General features: G+C 33.7%; 1 protein-coding gene across 2 annotated transcripts in view; it reads right to left on the bottom strand.

Annotated features, from left to right (window-relative positions):
- LOC127957808 (E3 ubiquitin-protein ligase RNF43) overlaps positions 1-19,152 on the bottom strand; it is an 86,720-nt gene that overhangs the window by 24,354 nt on the left and 43,214 nt on the right. For both annotated transcript variants that reach the window (XM_052556492.1, XM_052556493.1), the window contains exon 2: positions 3,849-3,971. In XM_052556492.1, the coding sequence (XP_052412452.1) occupies positions 3,849-3,971 (123 nt within the window). The remainder of the gene's footprint in view (positions 1-3,848; positions 3,972-19,152) is intronic.

Below are 19,152 nucleotides of genomic sequence, written 5' to 3'. Positions count from 1 at the left end.
ATGAAGTGAAGGAATAAACCAGTAAAACACAGAGTCTGAGCTGTGAGAGAAACACATTTACACGCGTGTGTTGGAAGATTTCCCTCTTTAACACACTTCCTGAGCAAACACACACACACACCAGAGCCCAACCCCAACATTAAGAGATCCTCTGAACGTGATCGAAAACACTTGTCATTTGCACGAGTCTCTGTATTTAAGAGAAAAGAGCACAGTAATCTCAGGTGTGTCTCAATCTCTGCTTTTTTGCAAGACACTTTTTAAACAAATTTGTGTTTAAAATGCCTTAAAGAAATGAATTAAATTCCGCAATAAAAAAAGTATTTAAATTAATCTTAATATAATCTCTAAAATCAATTAAAATGATACAAAAATCATTTTTTTATATATAAAAAATAAATAAATCTGAAATCCAACTGTAGAATAATGCACAGTCACACAAAATGAGTAGAAAAGATGTGTAGAAAAGATGTAAATTAAGAGTACTTCATTTAATAATTTAATAAATTATGAATATAAATATATATATATATATAAAATAACTAATGTAAATTAAAATGATTAAAATGTCAACTAAAAGATTATTTAAATTAATAAATTATTATTATTAACATATTAAAATAATGTAACTATAAATTAAAATGCTAAAAAACAAGCAAGATGTTATCAGTTTAAATGTATAAATTAGTATTAATATATTGAAATAATCTAAATTAAAATGCAAACTAAGGTTATTGAAAATAATAAATTATTATTAATATATTAAAACAATCTAACACTAATATAAATGAAAATCCCACCCCCAAAAAAATCTAGATATCAATTGAGTACTTAAATACATTAGGAAAATTAAATAATTGACCTTTAATATAAATTAAAATGTAAAAAACATAAAATTTAGCCATAAAATAAAAGTATAGTACATGTATAATGAATAAATTATTACTATGATAAAAAAATAAAACAGACTTCGCGTCAGTGACATCATCACAGTGATTAAAAGCTCTCCATCACACACACACACACTCACACACACACACACAGACACACACACACACACACACACACACACTCACTCACTCACTCACACTCGCTCTCTCTCTCTCTCTCACTCTCTCTCTCTCTCTCTCTCTCTCTCTCTCTCTCACTCTCTCTCTCTCTCTCTCTCTCTCTCTCTCTCACACTCACTCACTCTCTCACTCTCTCTCACTCTCTCTCTCTCTCTCTCTCTCTCTCTCTCTCTCTCTCTCTCTCTCTGTAAGAGCACACAGGATTAGATGTGGAGCAGAGGAGTGTTTGATTGAGAAGCGGGCAGCATGTCGAGACACAGCTCCCGTCTCTTCCTGTTCGCTCTGACTCACGTTCCCAGCCACACACTCGCTCCTTTCATTCGGGATGAAAACAGCGCTCTGCGGATTAAGCTTTGAGCAAATATAAAGTCAGCAGCTCTTTTGGGAGCGTTCGTAATCACAATGAGCTGCAATCCCAGGCTTTTGCCTTTGATGGTTTGGCGAGGACCTTCAGCCCGAGACGCAGGGGATGTTTGGATTGTGTGGGAGACTAGGAGCAGTTTTGGGTAAATATTTGGAGCTCTTTTCATACCGCCGGACTAGTCCAGACTGGGACGCTTCTTGAAAGGGACGTACATTATCCACGGTACGAGCCTGTGAAGGAAATCAGCATCTGGACAGAAACTGGCCTTAAAGTCCATGATATCTTCAGACTGGAACATTTGCATTGGATTGATCTGTGATGCACATGAAGGAACATCTCCGTCTCCAGAGCTCAATAACTGCACTGCAGGGTTATTAACTAACACCTGAAGAAACATCACTGGAATACTATCAACTCATTTCAACTGATAATATAATATAATATAATATAATATAATATAATATAATATAATATAATATAATATAATATAATATAATATAATATAATATAATATAATATAATATAATATAATATAATATAATATAATATAATATAATATAATAAAAAGTTGACATTATTATTTTAATAATTTAACTCTAAAATAAATTATAATGACAAAAATCTAATCAAGATGTAATATTATTATTATTATTATTATTAATAACAAATTTAACATAGCTTGACAGGTATGACATTTAAAAGTATTAAAAAAAGTATACAAAAACATAAAAAAATATATAATAGTAAAATAATCCAATATATGTTAAATGCTTAAATTATATATATATATATATATATATATGTTTTTTCTCTTTAATATATTAAAATGAACTAAATAATATAACATTCAGGTCACATGGACTTAAGGTGTTTTTGTCCTTTTTGGAGATTGAAAGTTATAAAAGTATAAAACAGAAAAAAAAAAATAATCTGAAAGCAAAAAACTAAATCCAGCTAGATGGTGTATAACTAATATATTTAAATAATCAAACTCTAATATAAGTTTTAATGCCAAAAAGGTGTGTATTATATTATATTATATAATTTATATAGCATAAAATCTAAATTAAGTAAAGAAATCAAGTAATCTAAAATCTAAAAGGATATTTAAATAAAATATTATAAAATAATAAATATATTTCTAATACATTATTAATTTTTATGATATATATATATATATATATATATATATATATATATATATATATATATATATATATATATATATATATATATATATATATATCTGTTATATATGATTTATATAACACAAACAAAAAATATGCAAAAGGCAGAACAAAATGAAATGACTAAATCTTGAAAATTAATAATAAAGTCGACTACTTATGCACATGAATAAAAAATATGAATCTGAATAAATCCAGATCACCATCTCAAAGACTGAATTAAGACGGCTGCACTGTTGGGACACACAGTATGATGTAAACAGTGAGATGAAGTGTGTACACAAACTAAACATTCACAGCCATCAGACGACCAAACTTCCTCAACTCTGCCCGCTCTCACGTGTATTTATACCCATCCAGAAGCTTTGTTTTCCTTCAGATGTTCACTAAATAAAGCTGGACCGCAGACGTATGCTGCTACCAAGAGAAAGACACAACCGGGCGCTAAACGTGAAGAACGGAAGCGGTTTCTTCAGACGGGTTATTTACTCTGATTAACTTGTTCAGACTGTCTGGACGAGTGTGATTGGAGCAGACGGTGTGACGTTCACATGGACAACCGTATTAAACCCTTCAGCTGCCTACAGACACAACACACAAGCATCCACAGAGCCAGCATCACATCAATCCAATCCCAGAATGCACCGTGATGAACCTGGTGGACCGGAGTCGAGGGAAATGTCAATTATAAATATATTTTATTCAGTACTGAAAGTTTCAGTAACAAAACATTTATAAAACAAACATTAGAAAGAATGAATGATGGATAGATATAATGAGTGCTATAATGAATTAACGATAGATGTAATAAACAATACTATAAAATGAATGAATAAACAAACAAATGACAGACAGACAGGTAGATCTATCTAAATAAAACCCTAAATATGAATCAATACTATAACAGTACATAAAAGCCACTAAAATAACTCCCACATTTGCATATTAACATCTTTTTGAGAGCAACTTCACTGCTGATAAATTACAGGTTAAACCGCAGCCAATAACAACAGAGCTCATTAACATAAATAATTCATGACTCATTTAGCCCGCTTCATTCATAGAGAGGACAGACAATGACCAAGACAAACAGCATATGATGTGTGGTTTCTGGTGCACGAAACCTGGACAAACATGATAAGTGAGATTAAAACTCCTGTAACTCCAGAGTGTGTGTGTGTGTGTGTGTGTGTGTGTGTGTGTGTGCGTGTTTCCCATCGGTCTTACTTTATCCAGCAGCGGCAGGCACTGTGGCACTTTGCTCTCTGGACTCTCGAGTTTGACGATGCTGATGAAGAAGGTCTCCTGACGGTCATCTTCACTGGTGTTACACAGAGACAGTGGATGAGACTGCAGACACACACACACACACACACACACAGAGAGAGAGAGAGAGAGAGACAGGTTCAGTAAACCTCCACACAGATGAGACTTGTTTCCCAGAGATCAAGCAAATGTTTCATGGATATTTACGTCATGAATCAGAATATGATGACATCCTTTTAGTAATGTAAACACATTTAGTGCACTCTTCTTCTTTCTGAATACAGCAGCAGCATCACATTCAAGAGACACACATACACGACTCCATGAAGATGAAACTTCAGCGTGCAACGGCTGTTTGATGCTCAAGAGACAGCTTCCTTTTCCTACACACATCGGTGAACATTTGACTAATAGTCCCAATATCCATAAAAACAAAAAAATAGAAGTTAGGGTTAGGAGAAAGAGAGAGAGAGAGAGAGAGAGAGAGAGGCGAGAGAGAGAGAAATTTAAAGGGGGGGGGGGTGTGCTACAAGGCAAGCTCATGAATATTAATTAGGTGATTTGTCCAGCATATTCACTTATATATATATATATATATATATATATATATATATATATATATATATATGTGTGTGTGTGTGTACAGTATGTATTATGTAATGAATAAATTTAAATAATTTAAATATAATACTATTTTGCACATAAAATGTATCCATAAATATATAAAGCAAATTAAAATAACTGAATTATTTAAATATTTAAATGATATATTATATAGTGTAATATTAGATTATACGTACATACAAACATTAGAAAGAATTAATATTTAAACTGATTAAGTATAATATATTATTATTAAAAAAAAAAACTTTTATCGTGATTAATTGCATTATTGTCTGCCTAAATCTAAACTTATAACATTAATGTAATTAAATTAAATACAAAACAAGCCATTTGACACTGCCAGGACATTAATGTTTTTATAGAAATTATTTTAAAGTTTGTTATAGAAGAAGCATGAGATAAATGGGTCTGCAGTATCGTGACCTGATCTGTCCTTACACCGGCATCCAGTCTTAAAACAGAGTGATCTTCTGGTGGGTTGTGAAAGTATGCAAATCGGAACAGAACCATGGATGCACTGGACCCTTCCCCAAATAATCCTCCAGCAGCAGCGGGATGCTGGAGACCGTGACCCGCCAGCATCCCTTCGTCCCGCTCAACGGGGCGGAAATCCCAGCGTGAAACTGAGCCGTGACTTCAGCAGCTGGCAGATCAGCAGAGAGACAGTGATGTCATCCGTGCAGAAGGGCTGTGTGTGTCAATCAAACCCAGAGATGAGGGAGAAATGACTGAGTCCTGCACTAAGGGTCAGAGGTCACCATATACAGGCATGATTACAGTTTAGTTTTGAGTGCCCTAATGTATATTCATTGAATCCTGTTTCCTCCACAGAATAAAAAAATAAAAGTTTTTTTTTTTTTTTTTTTGAGACGGACATGGACTTCAAAGGAGTCAATTCAATACAGTTTTTAAATCTCCCATTGTTGTAAAAAAATGCATTTAATTGATAAAAAAAAATAACAGAAAAATGTTTTACATTTTAATAAAAATAACCCACCAGGTCAGCATTTATTAAACTAAAAATACAGTTAAAACAGGAATATTGTGAACTATTATTACAATTTCAAACAGCTGTTTTCTATGCGAATATATAGTAAAATATAATTTATTCCTGTGATGCACAGCTGTATTTCCAGCATCATTCCTCCAGTCTAGTGTCACATGATCTTCACAAATCAGAAGAATAAACATTTCTGATTATTATCAGTGTTGAAAACTCTTGTACTGCTCGATATTTTTATGGAAACCGTGACACATTTTATTTTTTAGGATTCACAGATGAATACAACGTTTAAAAGAAGCATTTATTTGAAATCCTTTGTAACATTATAAATGTCTTTACTGTGACTTTCGATTATTATAATGCATCCTCGATGAATAAAAGTTGTAATATCTTATCTAATATCAAGTTTTATATGTCTGCCAGAGGTCTGAGGAGAAAGAGAAAAGAGGAAAGCAGCTCTGAAATCCCACAAAGCTGCTCTCACGAATCCTCTGTGAACGAGTCGCTCTCATCAGTTCTCTCGGCGTAAAGCTAATCATTATCTCTGACCGGCGTAAACCAGCTCTGTTAACCATCGAGAGACCGTCCGGCGCAGTCTAGCATCTCCGCCGGGTATTTTTATCTCACAAAGGAGCAGAGAGCTAAAAACGGCATCGGTTCCGACCCCAAAAGACACATCTTCATTTGGTTTTTGGAGAAACGGTGGCACACACAAACAGATTATTGACAATAGTCCGAGCCGTCCGTCCGTCTGTCTGAACCACAGACCGTCTGGGGATGAGACGGCCCTTCCATCGCTTTGTAGTGGCATATAAAGACATTCCAGCGTCATCTCCACCACAGACAGACGTCTAAAAATACTCATAAATCAAACGGCCTTCATAACAAACACAGGAGAGGAGAGATAATAAAGAGCTGCTGCGGTGAGAAACTATTCTTGCCCTGTGGAGCTTCTTTCTTCTTCTGCCAGCGACGCAGTTTGTTCATGTTTTGCCAGCTGAGCTCCAGACGCTCTTTTCTGTCTTATTTATTTACTCTTTAATGCCAAAGCAGCACTTCAGCCCAAACATATATATATTGTGTTACACTTTTCTATTTAGTTCTTTCTTTCTCTCTTTCCTTCTTTCTTTCTCTCTCTCTCTCTCATTTAACACTACTGTATATCAGCATCAGTCTCTCTCTCGCTCTCACTTTCTCTATAATCACTATTTTTTTTCCATGTACTGCCAAATAAATATAAAAGGCTATATATATATATATATATATATATATATATACACTATTTTCTTTATTAGCTTCAAAGGAGATATACATTATACATATTATACATACACACATATACATACATTAGTGCCACCAAATGATTCATCGCATCCAAAATAAAAGTTTTTGTTTATATAATATATGTGTGTATACTGTGTATATTCATTATATATTATATATATATATATATATATATATATATATATATATATATATATATATATATATATATACAGTATAAATACAAACACATGCATGTATATATTTTAATATACTATTTACATATTAAATATATTTGTACATATATATATAAATATAAATATAAATGTATATATGTAAATATTTTCTAACTATATAACAGAAATAAAAAATACATTTAAAATTCAGTCACTCTTTATTTCTTTAAAACTGGTGTATATATATCATTCTGTTGCTTATTTTACGTTTTCTGAGATTTATGCTTTTTTTCATATCATTAGTTTATTTTCTTTTTCTTGTTTTAAGCATAAACTCACTTCATTTTGATCAATTTCTCAGAATCCCTATTATCTTAACTCACTTTGCTTCTCAAGTAAATCTTGATTTAAGAATGTTCAGATATTTGTCCTGGAAAACAATTCAATTTTATTGCATTTAAAATGTTACAAAAGCTCAATTATTCAGCCTGAATCAAACAAACTCTCTACTGTAGTATGTCTGTGTGTTTATCGTTATCATGGATGCATGCACATGTGCTTTATTAAGACGCATGTGATTTATCTCAGTCCAGTGATTGGGTTGTGCTGCTTTGTTTTGTGCATGTGTTTGGACATCAGTGTCTTCATCTGCAGATGCAACGTTTACAACATGAACCACGGAGAACATCTGCTCAAGGACTCAGACACAAGAGAGAGAGATTCTAGCTTTTGCAAATAGACGTCTGCTGTATGAATTAAGTCAAGTGTCTACTGCTGTATCGTGGAATCTTGGCTGGATAAAAATATGAATTTCTTTATTTTACTGATCGCAAACTTTTGAATGGTACTGTAGCGATCGAAACGAGGGAGATGTGAAGTGGACGTTTCATGCATAATTACACGCTAACTTGCATCTGATTTCCCCTGCTTTCTGTGCCTCCAAACTGAGAAGCGGACAGAATGAAGTCTGGAAAAGTGAGCTGGGAGATGTTGGCGAGGCTGTTAGAGCTACAGCACTGTCAAAACAGGAGCGAGCTCAGATTACAGCCGGCTCCGGCTCCCATTGAGACGCACAGAAACCCACACCATAATGACGGTCGCATAGTCTGCTGACTCAATGAAAGGGATTAGAAGGTATTGTGGAGCTTTGTGAGAAGAGGAAAGGAGAGGAGACGATAGAGGAGACTGGGTAACTTCACCGGGAGAAATCGTCAGGTGGATGAAACGCGACTCACGATCACAGTCTAGATAACAGACAAGCTGTAGTCAAACTAGAGCAATAACACGAGAGCATTACAGGGATTTGACCACAGGTAAAGGGTGATTATGCACAATAATGCACATTATTATTATTATTAATAGCTGGATTAATATATGGATAAGTTTGCTTCTTCATCAGGTTTGTAGAAATGTAGCTTTGCATCAGTGTCTCATCACTGGACGCTCTGCAGTGAATGGGTGCCGTCAGAATGAGAGTCTGATAAAAACATCACAATAATCTGTTACATCGCTTTCTCCACTGCTGAGCAAGTGATCCAATGATATTTCTCCAAACCTGATGAAGAAACAAACTCTTCTATATTTCGGATGGCCTGAGGGTGAGCACATTCCAGCGGACTTCAGTTTGGGGTGAAGTGATCCGTTAGAATCGCTAGGGTTTGGAACAGAGCTGTTGTCTTCCAGACATTAGACAAAGATCATGAGTGATGATGAATCAGGGCACAGTGTGAGATGAGTGTGTGATAACACAGGGTCAAAGTTTAACACTGTCACACACAAATCATCCAGCAGAGGGGGTGCACGCACGCACGCACACACACACACACACACGCGCACACACACACACACACACACACACACACACACACACACACACACACACACACATCTGCACCAAACGATCATTACAGCCAATGCAGATACAGAAGATCTCACACAAAATGAGATCTGGGTCATTTGCGGAGTCCAATTTTTTTTTTTTTTTTAAATTAAACATTTTTTCTAGTTCTTGGGTTCATCACAATACAGCAGCAAAAAATATTAAATTCAACATATTATAGTATAATCATAAACAAATTGGTCAGATTTAAAAAACATAAAAAATATATAATATAATATAATATAATATAATATAATATAATATAATATAATATAATATAATATAATTTCTTCTTATATTTTAACTTAAGAATAAAGTTAAGAATGACCTAATTATGTCTCTAAAAATTTTACAATGGGAACCTTAAAATACATTTATGTTGATAAAAAAAGTTGTGCTCCCTCTTTGAAGGCACAAAAAGTAATAACCTTTATATTAACTTTTTTATAGTTTATATATATTTTTTATTTCATTTTATATTTTACTTTATTGTTTTATTATTATTTTATATTTTGTGTTGGGATGGAAATTAAAAGAAAAAGACAAAAAAGGAATGGCTTTGGAAATGCTTTTTGTCACTAAACAATTTCTGTGTACCTTGTATTGATAAAAATCAATAAAAAAGAATGAATAAAGATAAGAATACTAAAAATATTTTTTCGTAAGACTGTTGTAAAAACAAAACTTCAGAACAATTCGAATTCCTTTAAATAATTTTGTATTATTTTACTAATTATGACCATTTTGGCAAAAAATAACTATTAAAAATACACAGCAAATAAATAAAAGAAAAAGAAAAAAAAAGTTCTTAAAATGAAATAAAATCATCAACTTCAATTCTTACGAATCTCTTAAGAAATGTGTTGATGTCTTTTCATAAGGTAATTTTTTTAAGATGGTTAGGAAAACTTCTAAAGATGCTTCTAAAGATCAATCTCAGGGTTCATATGTAAGCTGATGTCTAACAGTGTCCTCCTATCACACTCGCACAGCTGAGGAGAAACTGAGGAATTCCTCCGGTTCCTGTCTTGTTTGTTTTTCTTGTACTGATTTCTCCCTCAGTTGGTCACAAAGGCCAAGCGGTCACAGTTTCCTCTCAGATTCACTTTCATCCATCTTTTCCTCTCTGTACAATCAGAGAGACACAGAAAACCTCACGATAAGAGACACGACAGATGAAACGGAGACAGCAGCCGATCAGCATCAAATACTGACATAGATCTCAAAATCTAGATCTTTAGACATCTTCAAATAATTACTTTAATTATATGGTCTTGTTTTATTGCTCTGCATGTGTGTAACCTCCATAATGGACAACTGAAAAAAAAGAAAGAAATTCTGAAGTTTTCAAAATATATTAATAATTAAATTACATTTACAATTACATTTTCTGTTAAAATCACTTTTTTTTTCGTCACATGACTTGGGATCCACATGACACCTGTATTAACTGTATTAAGTAAAAAAATAATACAAAATAAATAAAATACAAAATAAATAAAACATGGAAAATTGCATGTTATTTAGAATTGATTATTAAATAGAATTAAATATTTAATATTTAAATTAATGCTGTCTAACAATTAATTGCAAATAAATCGAATCCAAAATAAGTTTTTTAAGTAATAAATGTACAGTATGTGCACTGTGGTATATTTATTATGGATATAAAAACACACGCATACAGTATATATTAAAAAAATATTTTCATGCATATACATTTATATATTAATATTCTTTATATATATATATATAAACAAGATATTTTTCTTAAAAATATACATGCATGTGTTTGTTTTCACATGCACATAATAAATATACACAGTATACACATATATTATTATGTAACAAAACTTTTATTTTGGTTGCGATTAATCATTTGAGAGCACTAATTTAAATATATTAATTTAATTCATTAATTCAAAAAACGATATTAATTATTTATTTAATAAATTTGTAGTTTTAATCTAATTGAATTTAAATTAAAAATAACCATTAAAAATAATATAATAAATAAATAGTATTAATATTTATTAAACATGCAAAGAGCTTTCCATTGAGCTAACAATTTTCACTTGAAAGCAATTACAAGCATTTATTATGCTGTGTAAATTTGTCAAATTGCATGATTTTTCAAGTAATTTTTACAATTCACATTAATATGCACAAAAAAAAAATAGAATGAGAAATGAACTATTCTGCAGTTCTAATAAGTGTGTTTGGAGCTGAAGGCGGCGTGTCACTGTACTGACGTGTGGGAGTTACAGCAGATCTCTCCTGGGAGTCAGACTCTGGAATGATGGTAAAGTGCGTCTGTACACAAACGGCCACATCAAGGCCCGCTCTTTTATTGTTGTTTTATTTTGGAGTGTAAACACGACTCGCTCGCACAAACAGACTCTATGGCAACCACCTGACCTCTGACGAACGATCAATTACTGGAGCTTCAACAAGCGGACAATTAACAGCTTGAACCGATAGACTGACTTTTGTGTTATCCTCATGGAAATTCCTGAAGAGAAGAAAAAAGGAAAGTGTTTCTTGAAGCAAACAGCAGCAAACCAACTTCAACTTGCCAAGACAACCATCACTTTAACTCCTCAGAACTGGGTTTAAAGTTTGTCCAAATTGATGACTGCAAGTCAGTGTTATTTTAGCATCTTTCAGATACTATTATAGTTTCTATTACTATATTTTTTATTAGCTTTTACTTCATTACTAGTTTTAGTTTATTTAAACTTAATAAAATAATACAATTCACATTAAGAAATCATTTAAAATAGTAATGAATAAAATTAAACCTAATGGTTGAATTTAATGGCACTGAACAGAAATAAAAAATTAAAGTATAAAATTATAGTACAGAAATTCAACAATCCATTTGTGCTTGACGTTAATTGCATTTTAATCAAATTATATGACGTTAAATGCAGGAATGCATTAGAAGTACTGTTTAATCGCGACTAATCGCATCCAAAACAAAAGTTTTTGTTTGCATAATATATGCATGTATTTATTAAACACAGATATATTATTTACCTGATATAAGATGCATTTGGTTTTAAGTCAAGCGTTTCATTGTAGTACTACGGAGATACCGCTTCAGCACACAGCTCGAGAAGGTCAAACTACAATGCAGAATATTAATAACTATGACTGGGAGTGTTATATACATACTATTATAATGAGAAGACCATTATACTAAAACACTACGAATTACTAGAGTTTAGCTGCCGTGTTTCTGCACATTGTTTCGTGAAGAAAGCGTCCACAAAAGGAGTTCATTCAGAGCCCCACAGATATGTTCCTGTGCATTTGGGCTCTTTTTGCAAATAGCCTATAAGTCTTAATATTAACGTTATGTTGTATAAATAACGAAGCGTAACCTAGATGAAATTATGAGTTGAATCCCAATTTGTTATCAAATGCATCTCTCTACTGGTCGTCTTCAGTGAACACAGCTCAAAACAGAAATGCAGAACATTAACTACTAAAGTTTAAGGGTAACGTTATAATGAGAGCACTATTGTAAAAACAAAAACGTTAAGTGTTAGCTATCTGTTCATCAAAACATAAAACGTTATTTACCACGTTTATATCTGCAAGGTGTTCGTTACACATTTTCCCTGTGTGTTAACATCAGTAATTATGTTAATCGAATGTCTGACTTGACTCTTGTTAAATGTATTTTGCCCCGCCCCCAAGCATGATTCGAATATCAATAAGATAACAAAATTCCGATTCGACTTTGAAAATCCTTAGTTGGGGGAAAATCCCTAGTAAACACGCTAAATGGACTCTCGTCTCGCGTCTTTTGTGTTTTTAAGTGTCAAGTTAAAAGAACTCGTCAATGTCAGTTCCAAAACAGTGGACCAATCAGAAGATCCCAGAGGCGGGGCAAGTGCTGTGAGCTTTTGTTTACAGTAGCAGGTTGGCATTGCATCACGTCTGAAAAGTGTGTTTTCTTCACTGCACAAACTGTTTGTGCATTTTTCTTTACAATAAATCATGCTTTCTTTCATTTTTTAACGCAAACACATTCCGACATTTTCAAGTGCATGGGTTCAAGCACTAGTATGAAACATCTTTCTTTTGTAAACATACGAATGCATCATTGGATACAGCAGCAGAGATATCAAATCACACACACACTCACACACACACACTCTCCCAGAGCTTTGATGTCTGCAGTCTCTCCAGAACTAAATCCTTCTCTTCATCGCTGCTGGGATCCCGACAGACAACAGGAGGAACACAGAATTCATTCTCCCCACAGTAACAATCTGTGACACAGTCGCACCTGCCAGAACCATCCCATAATAATCATCAACACGCCATCTATGCTGGAACATTCCAGAGCTTGATTCAGGTAAACAGAAGAGTGTGTGTGTGTGTGACAGAAACACAACGAAACAGTGATGCTATTTACACGTTATATAACTTAACTGTACAAATACAAAAACAAAACCCATACAGTCAGGGATATTTTTGTCTGGCATTATAGGGGAAGTCTAAGTGCATTCAAACAGGCTTCATGACGCGGTCAAAGTGAGTGAAACACTCGATAATGTCAGCTCGCACATTGTTAAAATAACAACTAGGGTATTCCTGCACACTAAACATTGCTAATTCTCACTTATGGTATTTGGATTGAAAAGCTTCTTTGTGCCACACACTCAGGCATCAACAGGGCCACCTCGCTCCAAACAGAGACGGCAGAAAATAAAGCATCGCTCGATCTTCATTTGTGTCACGGGCCGCTCTGGCCGGCGTTCCCAAACCTCATCAGAGGCGGAGGGGAAAGTCATCAGCATGAAAATCCCCTCCGCACCCACAGCTCCACATCATCCCGCTTTAAAGTGTATTTTTGACATAATTACAGAAGAGGGCGAAGCGTCTTGAGTTATGACCATCGTCCTCGCCGGCTACGAACACATAAACACAGGCCTGCCTCCCTCAAGCATACCACCACCGCCTTCTGCTCCAGATCCAGACGCTTGATGTTTTTCATCCCTCGCTTTTCCTTTCCTCCCCCTCTCGGAGCGATTGGGACGCGAGCGAGGACAGCGGTCATTTAACGGGCCTCCCGTTCGGCTGACGTCAAAACAAACATTTGAATTAGGACCGAAACATCAAATCTGGTCATTCCGGCACCAAGTTGAGAGGAAAACATCTTTGGCTAGTTCACAGGACGACTGGTTGACAAACACAATTTGGCATGATGTAAATCGTGACTGACAAGTGAAAAAACACAACTGCACTGCACTGATTAAACCTTCTGCATGTGGTAAAAAATAATAATCGTAACAGCCTCCTGAGGCTTTAACAATCAAACACAACAACTACAAAAATATATTTATGTCTTACATGCACTAGCAATTAGTAAGATTGCATTTTTCTTTTAAAGAAATTAATGCTTTTACTCATTAAATTGATCAAAAGTGAGAGTAAAGGCATTTATGTAAAATATATATATATATATATAGTACAGACCAAAAGTTTGGAAACTTTACTATTTTTTATGTTTTTGACAGAAGTTTCTTCTGCTCATCAAGCCTGCATTTATTTGATAAAAAATACAGAAAAATGGTGAAATATTATTAGAACTTAAAATAATTGTTTTTAAATGTATTATACTTTAAATGATCATTTATTTCTGTGATGCAAAGCTGAATTTTTAGGATCATTATCACATGATCCTTTAGAAATCATTCTAATATGATGATTCATTATCAAAGTTGGAAAACGTTCTGCTGCTTAATATTTTTCAGAACATGTGATACTTTTTTAGGATACTTTGATCAATAAAAAGTAAAAAAAAAATAAGCTATGTTTTTAAAATATAAATATTTAGTAATAACAATATACACTACTGGTCAGTAATTTGGGGTCAGTAATTTTTTTTTCTTTCTTTTTTTATAAAATCAATTCTTTTATTCGGCAAGGATGTGTTAAATTGATAAAAGTGATATTAAAGAAAATATATTATTATAATTTTTTTTTTTTTTTTTTTTATAAATGCAGTTCTCTTTACCCTTTTATTGATCAAATATATTAGACAGCAGAAGTGTTTCCAACACTCATAATAAATCAGAATATTAGAATGATTTCTAAATGATCATGTGATCGACTGATGTTACATGTGACACTGAAGGCTGGAGGAATGATGCTGAAAATTCAGCTTTGCATCACAGGAATAAATTATTTTTTAAACGTATATTCAAATAGAAAACAATTATTTTAAGTTCTAATAATATTTCACAATTTTTCTGTATTTTTGATCAAATAAATGCAGGCTTGATGAGCAGAAGAAACTTCTTTCAAAAACATTAAAAATACTAATGTTTCCAAACATTTGGTCTGTACTGTATATCCACGAACATATACTTGGCTGTACGTCACATCACTTTTCACACTTTTCACTCACACTTTTTAATTTACATCTTATTCTTCCTAGTCGATGTAAGGAGAGTAAATGAGGAAATGCATTATTATACACAAGGCACTCAACATATCTCTCTCCTCCTATAGTCTGGAATAGGCCAGAGTGACTACATGATTATATGACTATAAAAAGCTCAGACATATGACAAAACCAGGCCAGGACATGTTCCAAGGGGCTCCTTAACTCATTTCCTTCTGGCATCTGTATTTCACTCTCCACGTCTTCAAAGAGCTTCTCCAGCGTCCTCGCTCTGGATTTCCATTACTGCCCATTAGAGATTTATCACTCGAGGTCGTTCCAGGTCACACGTTCAGCCTGAAGACCACCACAGAACCTTTCTTCTTATGAACACAAGCAAACTTAACATCAACAAGGATCTTCACTGTCAAACACGAGCGACTTAAGGATAAATCACTCATGAACTCTTACTGGGAAATGCCCTGAAAAATGAAAAGCCTAATGGAAACGTCTTGGCAGATCTTAAAGGAGCAGTGACTTATCTGTCATCATTCACTCACTCTCATGTCATTCCAAACCCGGATGATTTCCGTTCCGCCGAGAAGCACAGAACGAGTCACTCTTCTGAGCACCATTACCATTTATTTCCCATTTATTTTCTCTTGAGCTCCAAAAATATTCTGCTGTACAAAAAAAAAGAGAAAATAAATAAATATGGTTCCTAATGAAAACATAAAATAAAAAACATAACTAATTAAACTGACTTAATGCACACGTCAAATAAATAAAATACAAAGAATTAGTTAGAATAAACAAATAAAATAAATCAATAAACTAAAAACTAAATAAATAAATAGACATAATACATAAAATAAAAGTCTAATAGATAAAATAAAGGACAAAAGATAAAAAGAGAAAATAAATTAATATGGTTCCTAATGAAATAAAGAAAAATAAACACAACTAATTAAACTAAACTTAATGCACACATCAAATAAATAAACCACAAATAATTACTTAGAATTAACAAAAGACAAATAAATAAATAAACAAAACATTTCATAAATGAAAACAGACAAAATAAATAAAAACAAAATAAAATAAATGACAAAAGTCAAATAAAAGACAAATAAAGTGAAAATAAAATCAGGATAATAAATAAAATGACAAATCAATAATAAATGAATAAAAGGAATGAGCATAAATAACAAAGACAACAAACAAAAATACAAAAGCTATAAATGACAAACTAAATAAATGACACAGGATAATTTTCACCACTGAAGTGGGGACAATAACAGAATCAATGCACTTATTTTATATATATATATATCTTACTAATTGGTACATCACAAAAGATCAACAATTGCTCAATTGAGTCTGACGGTTTAAAGCCTACAGATGCCTGATATTTCGGTCGCTGTGGATCACGTGCGACTCGCTCGGAGCTCTTTCCACTAGCAGCGTGTTTGAAGAAACCGCAGGAGGAACGGCCAGTCGCTCGAGCCAGAGGAGAAACCGTGTGTGTAATCGCTCCTCCAGAACCAGGCTCGGTGTCCCAGCATCCTTTCTTTTCCATTCCAGATCAAAGGCATGAGAGCGAGGCGGGCGGGCGGGAGGAACAGCTACAGGCTTCCCGTTTCATTTACAAAACACGCCTCGTCCCACAGCGTCAAACCTGACCCAAACCTCAGTGAAGCAACAGCACCGGCACTAGAGCTGAGGGGTCCAGTGACTCTGACCTCTGACCTCTGACCTGCAGAGGCACGCATCACTTCCTCCACGGACAGCAGTTTCCTGTCCTGAGGGGACGGACGACCGAGACACGACCGATGGTTTCGGAGGACAATGGGATTTTACCAAGAGACCGAGACGAAGCCTAAATGTGTGTGAATCACTCGAACGATAGATACAGATGGCCGTGTTCTACAAAAACAAATTAAAAGGAAATAAAGAAAGAAAGAAATAAAGGAAGGAATAACTAAACTAAATAAATAAAGTCTAGACAGAATGATTTTTCACTACGGTATTAAAGTAATAAGAATTGTATGATTTATAAAATTAGATATTTTAGTTTAATTTGATGTACATCCAAATAATACTAAAACTTTGACTCACATTTTTGAACGTAGACTTTATAAAGGCATACATTATAATTTCCTTTTAATTTATTTTTTAATACTTTTTACAATGTATGTTTTCTCATGTATCAAGTTAATAAGGTATAAATAAATAAATGACAAAGATCTACACAGGATGATTTTCACTAATTTTCAAGTGTTACGTTTTAATAAACTAAGTATAAGTTGAAAAAAATTGCTAAATCTAAAAAAGGCACAAATAAGAGATTTAAAAAACAAGATATCTGAATGTCATTTATGTTAAATAAATAAATAGAGACTGGATGATTTTCATTATTGTGTTAAAGTAATGTTTTTTAAAAATGTTTTTTAGTTTTTTTTTTTTTTTTTTGAGGCAGTTAGAGAACAAGTGAGCTTAATTAACAAGAAAATATCACAATGACATAACAAAATGTAATAGTTATAACCTCTAGGAAAATGTTTTTTGAAATATGAGCCGCTCATTAATCTTCATGAGATTGACCTGCATGTGTTTATTTTTTTTGCACATGATGAATTATTCGTTACACTTTTGACCCAAAACAACACTGAATCTGAACACACTTGTATCAGATGGACGAGGGAACCGAACGAAAGCAGACGCGTTTGGAAAAACATCCCCCGCTTTATGGATGATTTTGGTTATGGGTCACAAAAAAAAAAATCCCAGCTTCGTTTCAATGTCTGAGCCTTTGTAGACATGCCAGGACACAACTACAGATCACTCACACACACACACACACACACACACACACACACACACCTGCACCAGAGGATCGAGAGAATGAAAGAGAGAAATCTCTCAGATCAGTAAAACTTTATAGTCAATGCAATAAATCAGTTCAGAGGTGAAACGCTGGCAGTCAAACGGAGCGCATATTCGGTGAAAAAAGCCACACTGCCACATGGGTGGCCTACAAAACACTGATCCCCACACACACACACACACACACACACACGCTAACCACACCGTTAACTCTCCATCAGCGACAGACAGCAACTAATGAAAAACAGTCACTATAGTCATCATGAAATCACCATAGACCTGGTTTACATTCATGTTCCTGCTATTACTGTCATCGTCTTATCATTTCATGTTATTATAAATAAAAGTATTTGTATTCAAATGATTTGCTCCGCCTCCACCAATCACCTGCCTGCATTCTGACAGGCACCGCCCACTTTTCACATTTGAATCAATATCTGTCCAATACTGCACATAATGACAAATAAATGAATAGATACATATACATATATACATACACTTGAATGTTATATTGCACTTGGCAGATTTCTATAAAGCACACTTGCATCATGATGGGGACAGTACACGACTAAATATAAATCACATCAAACAAAGTCTGAATAAAAAGCAGAGATGTTTGGAAAAGCACTTCACCTCGACACAAAACAGAGCGTTACTCTCCAACACAACACCCTTTCTGCTGAAATATGGATATTAAATCAAAGCTTATGATTCATAATCCTTCCACACATGCCTGGTCAGGGTTCGTTAGCAAACCTCGCTCATGAACTCATATATGTTCACTTTAGAAACGCCATTGATTCCTCATATGGGAACGAACAGACAGCATATCTCTCATGCACTAATAGTTCACAAGCACACAGCAATGACTCAGAAAGAGAAATTTAAACTAAACAGTGCACATACAATTCATTAAAATTAAATACCTTGAGTCAAATTAAATATCTTGTGATTTTAAGCCATTTTAATTCAGTTTTAGTTTTAAATCTAGGACAGTTCAAGCTAGTGTTTTCGTGCAGTTGCTTGTTCAA

This window comes from Carassius gibelio, chromosome B5, assembly GCF_023724105.1.
Source record: "Carassius gibelio isolate Cgi1373 ecotype wild population from Czech Republic chromosome B5, carGib1.2-hapl.c, whole genome shotgun sequence".
Lineage (NCBI taxonomy): Eukaryota > Metazoa > Chordata > Actinopteri > Cypriniformes > Cyprinidae > Carassius > Carassius gibelio.
The sequence above is the reverse complement of the archived record's forward strand: the minus strand, read 5'-3'. Positions and strand labels throughout refer to the sequence as shown.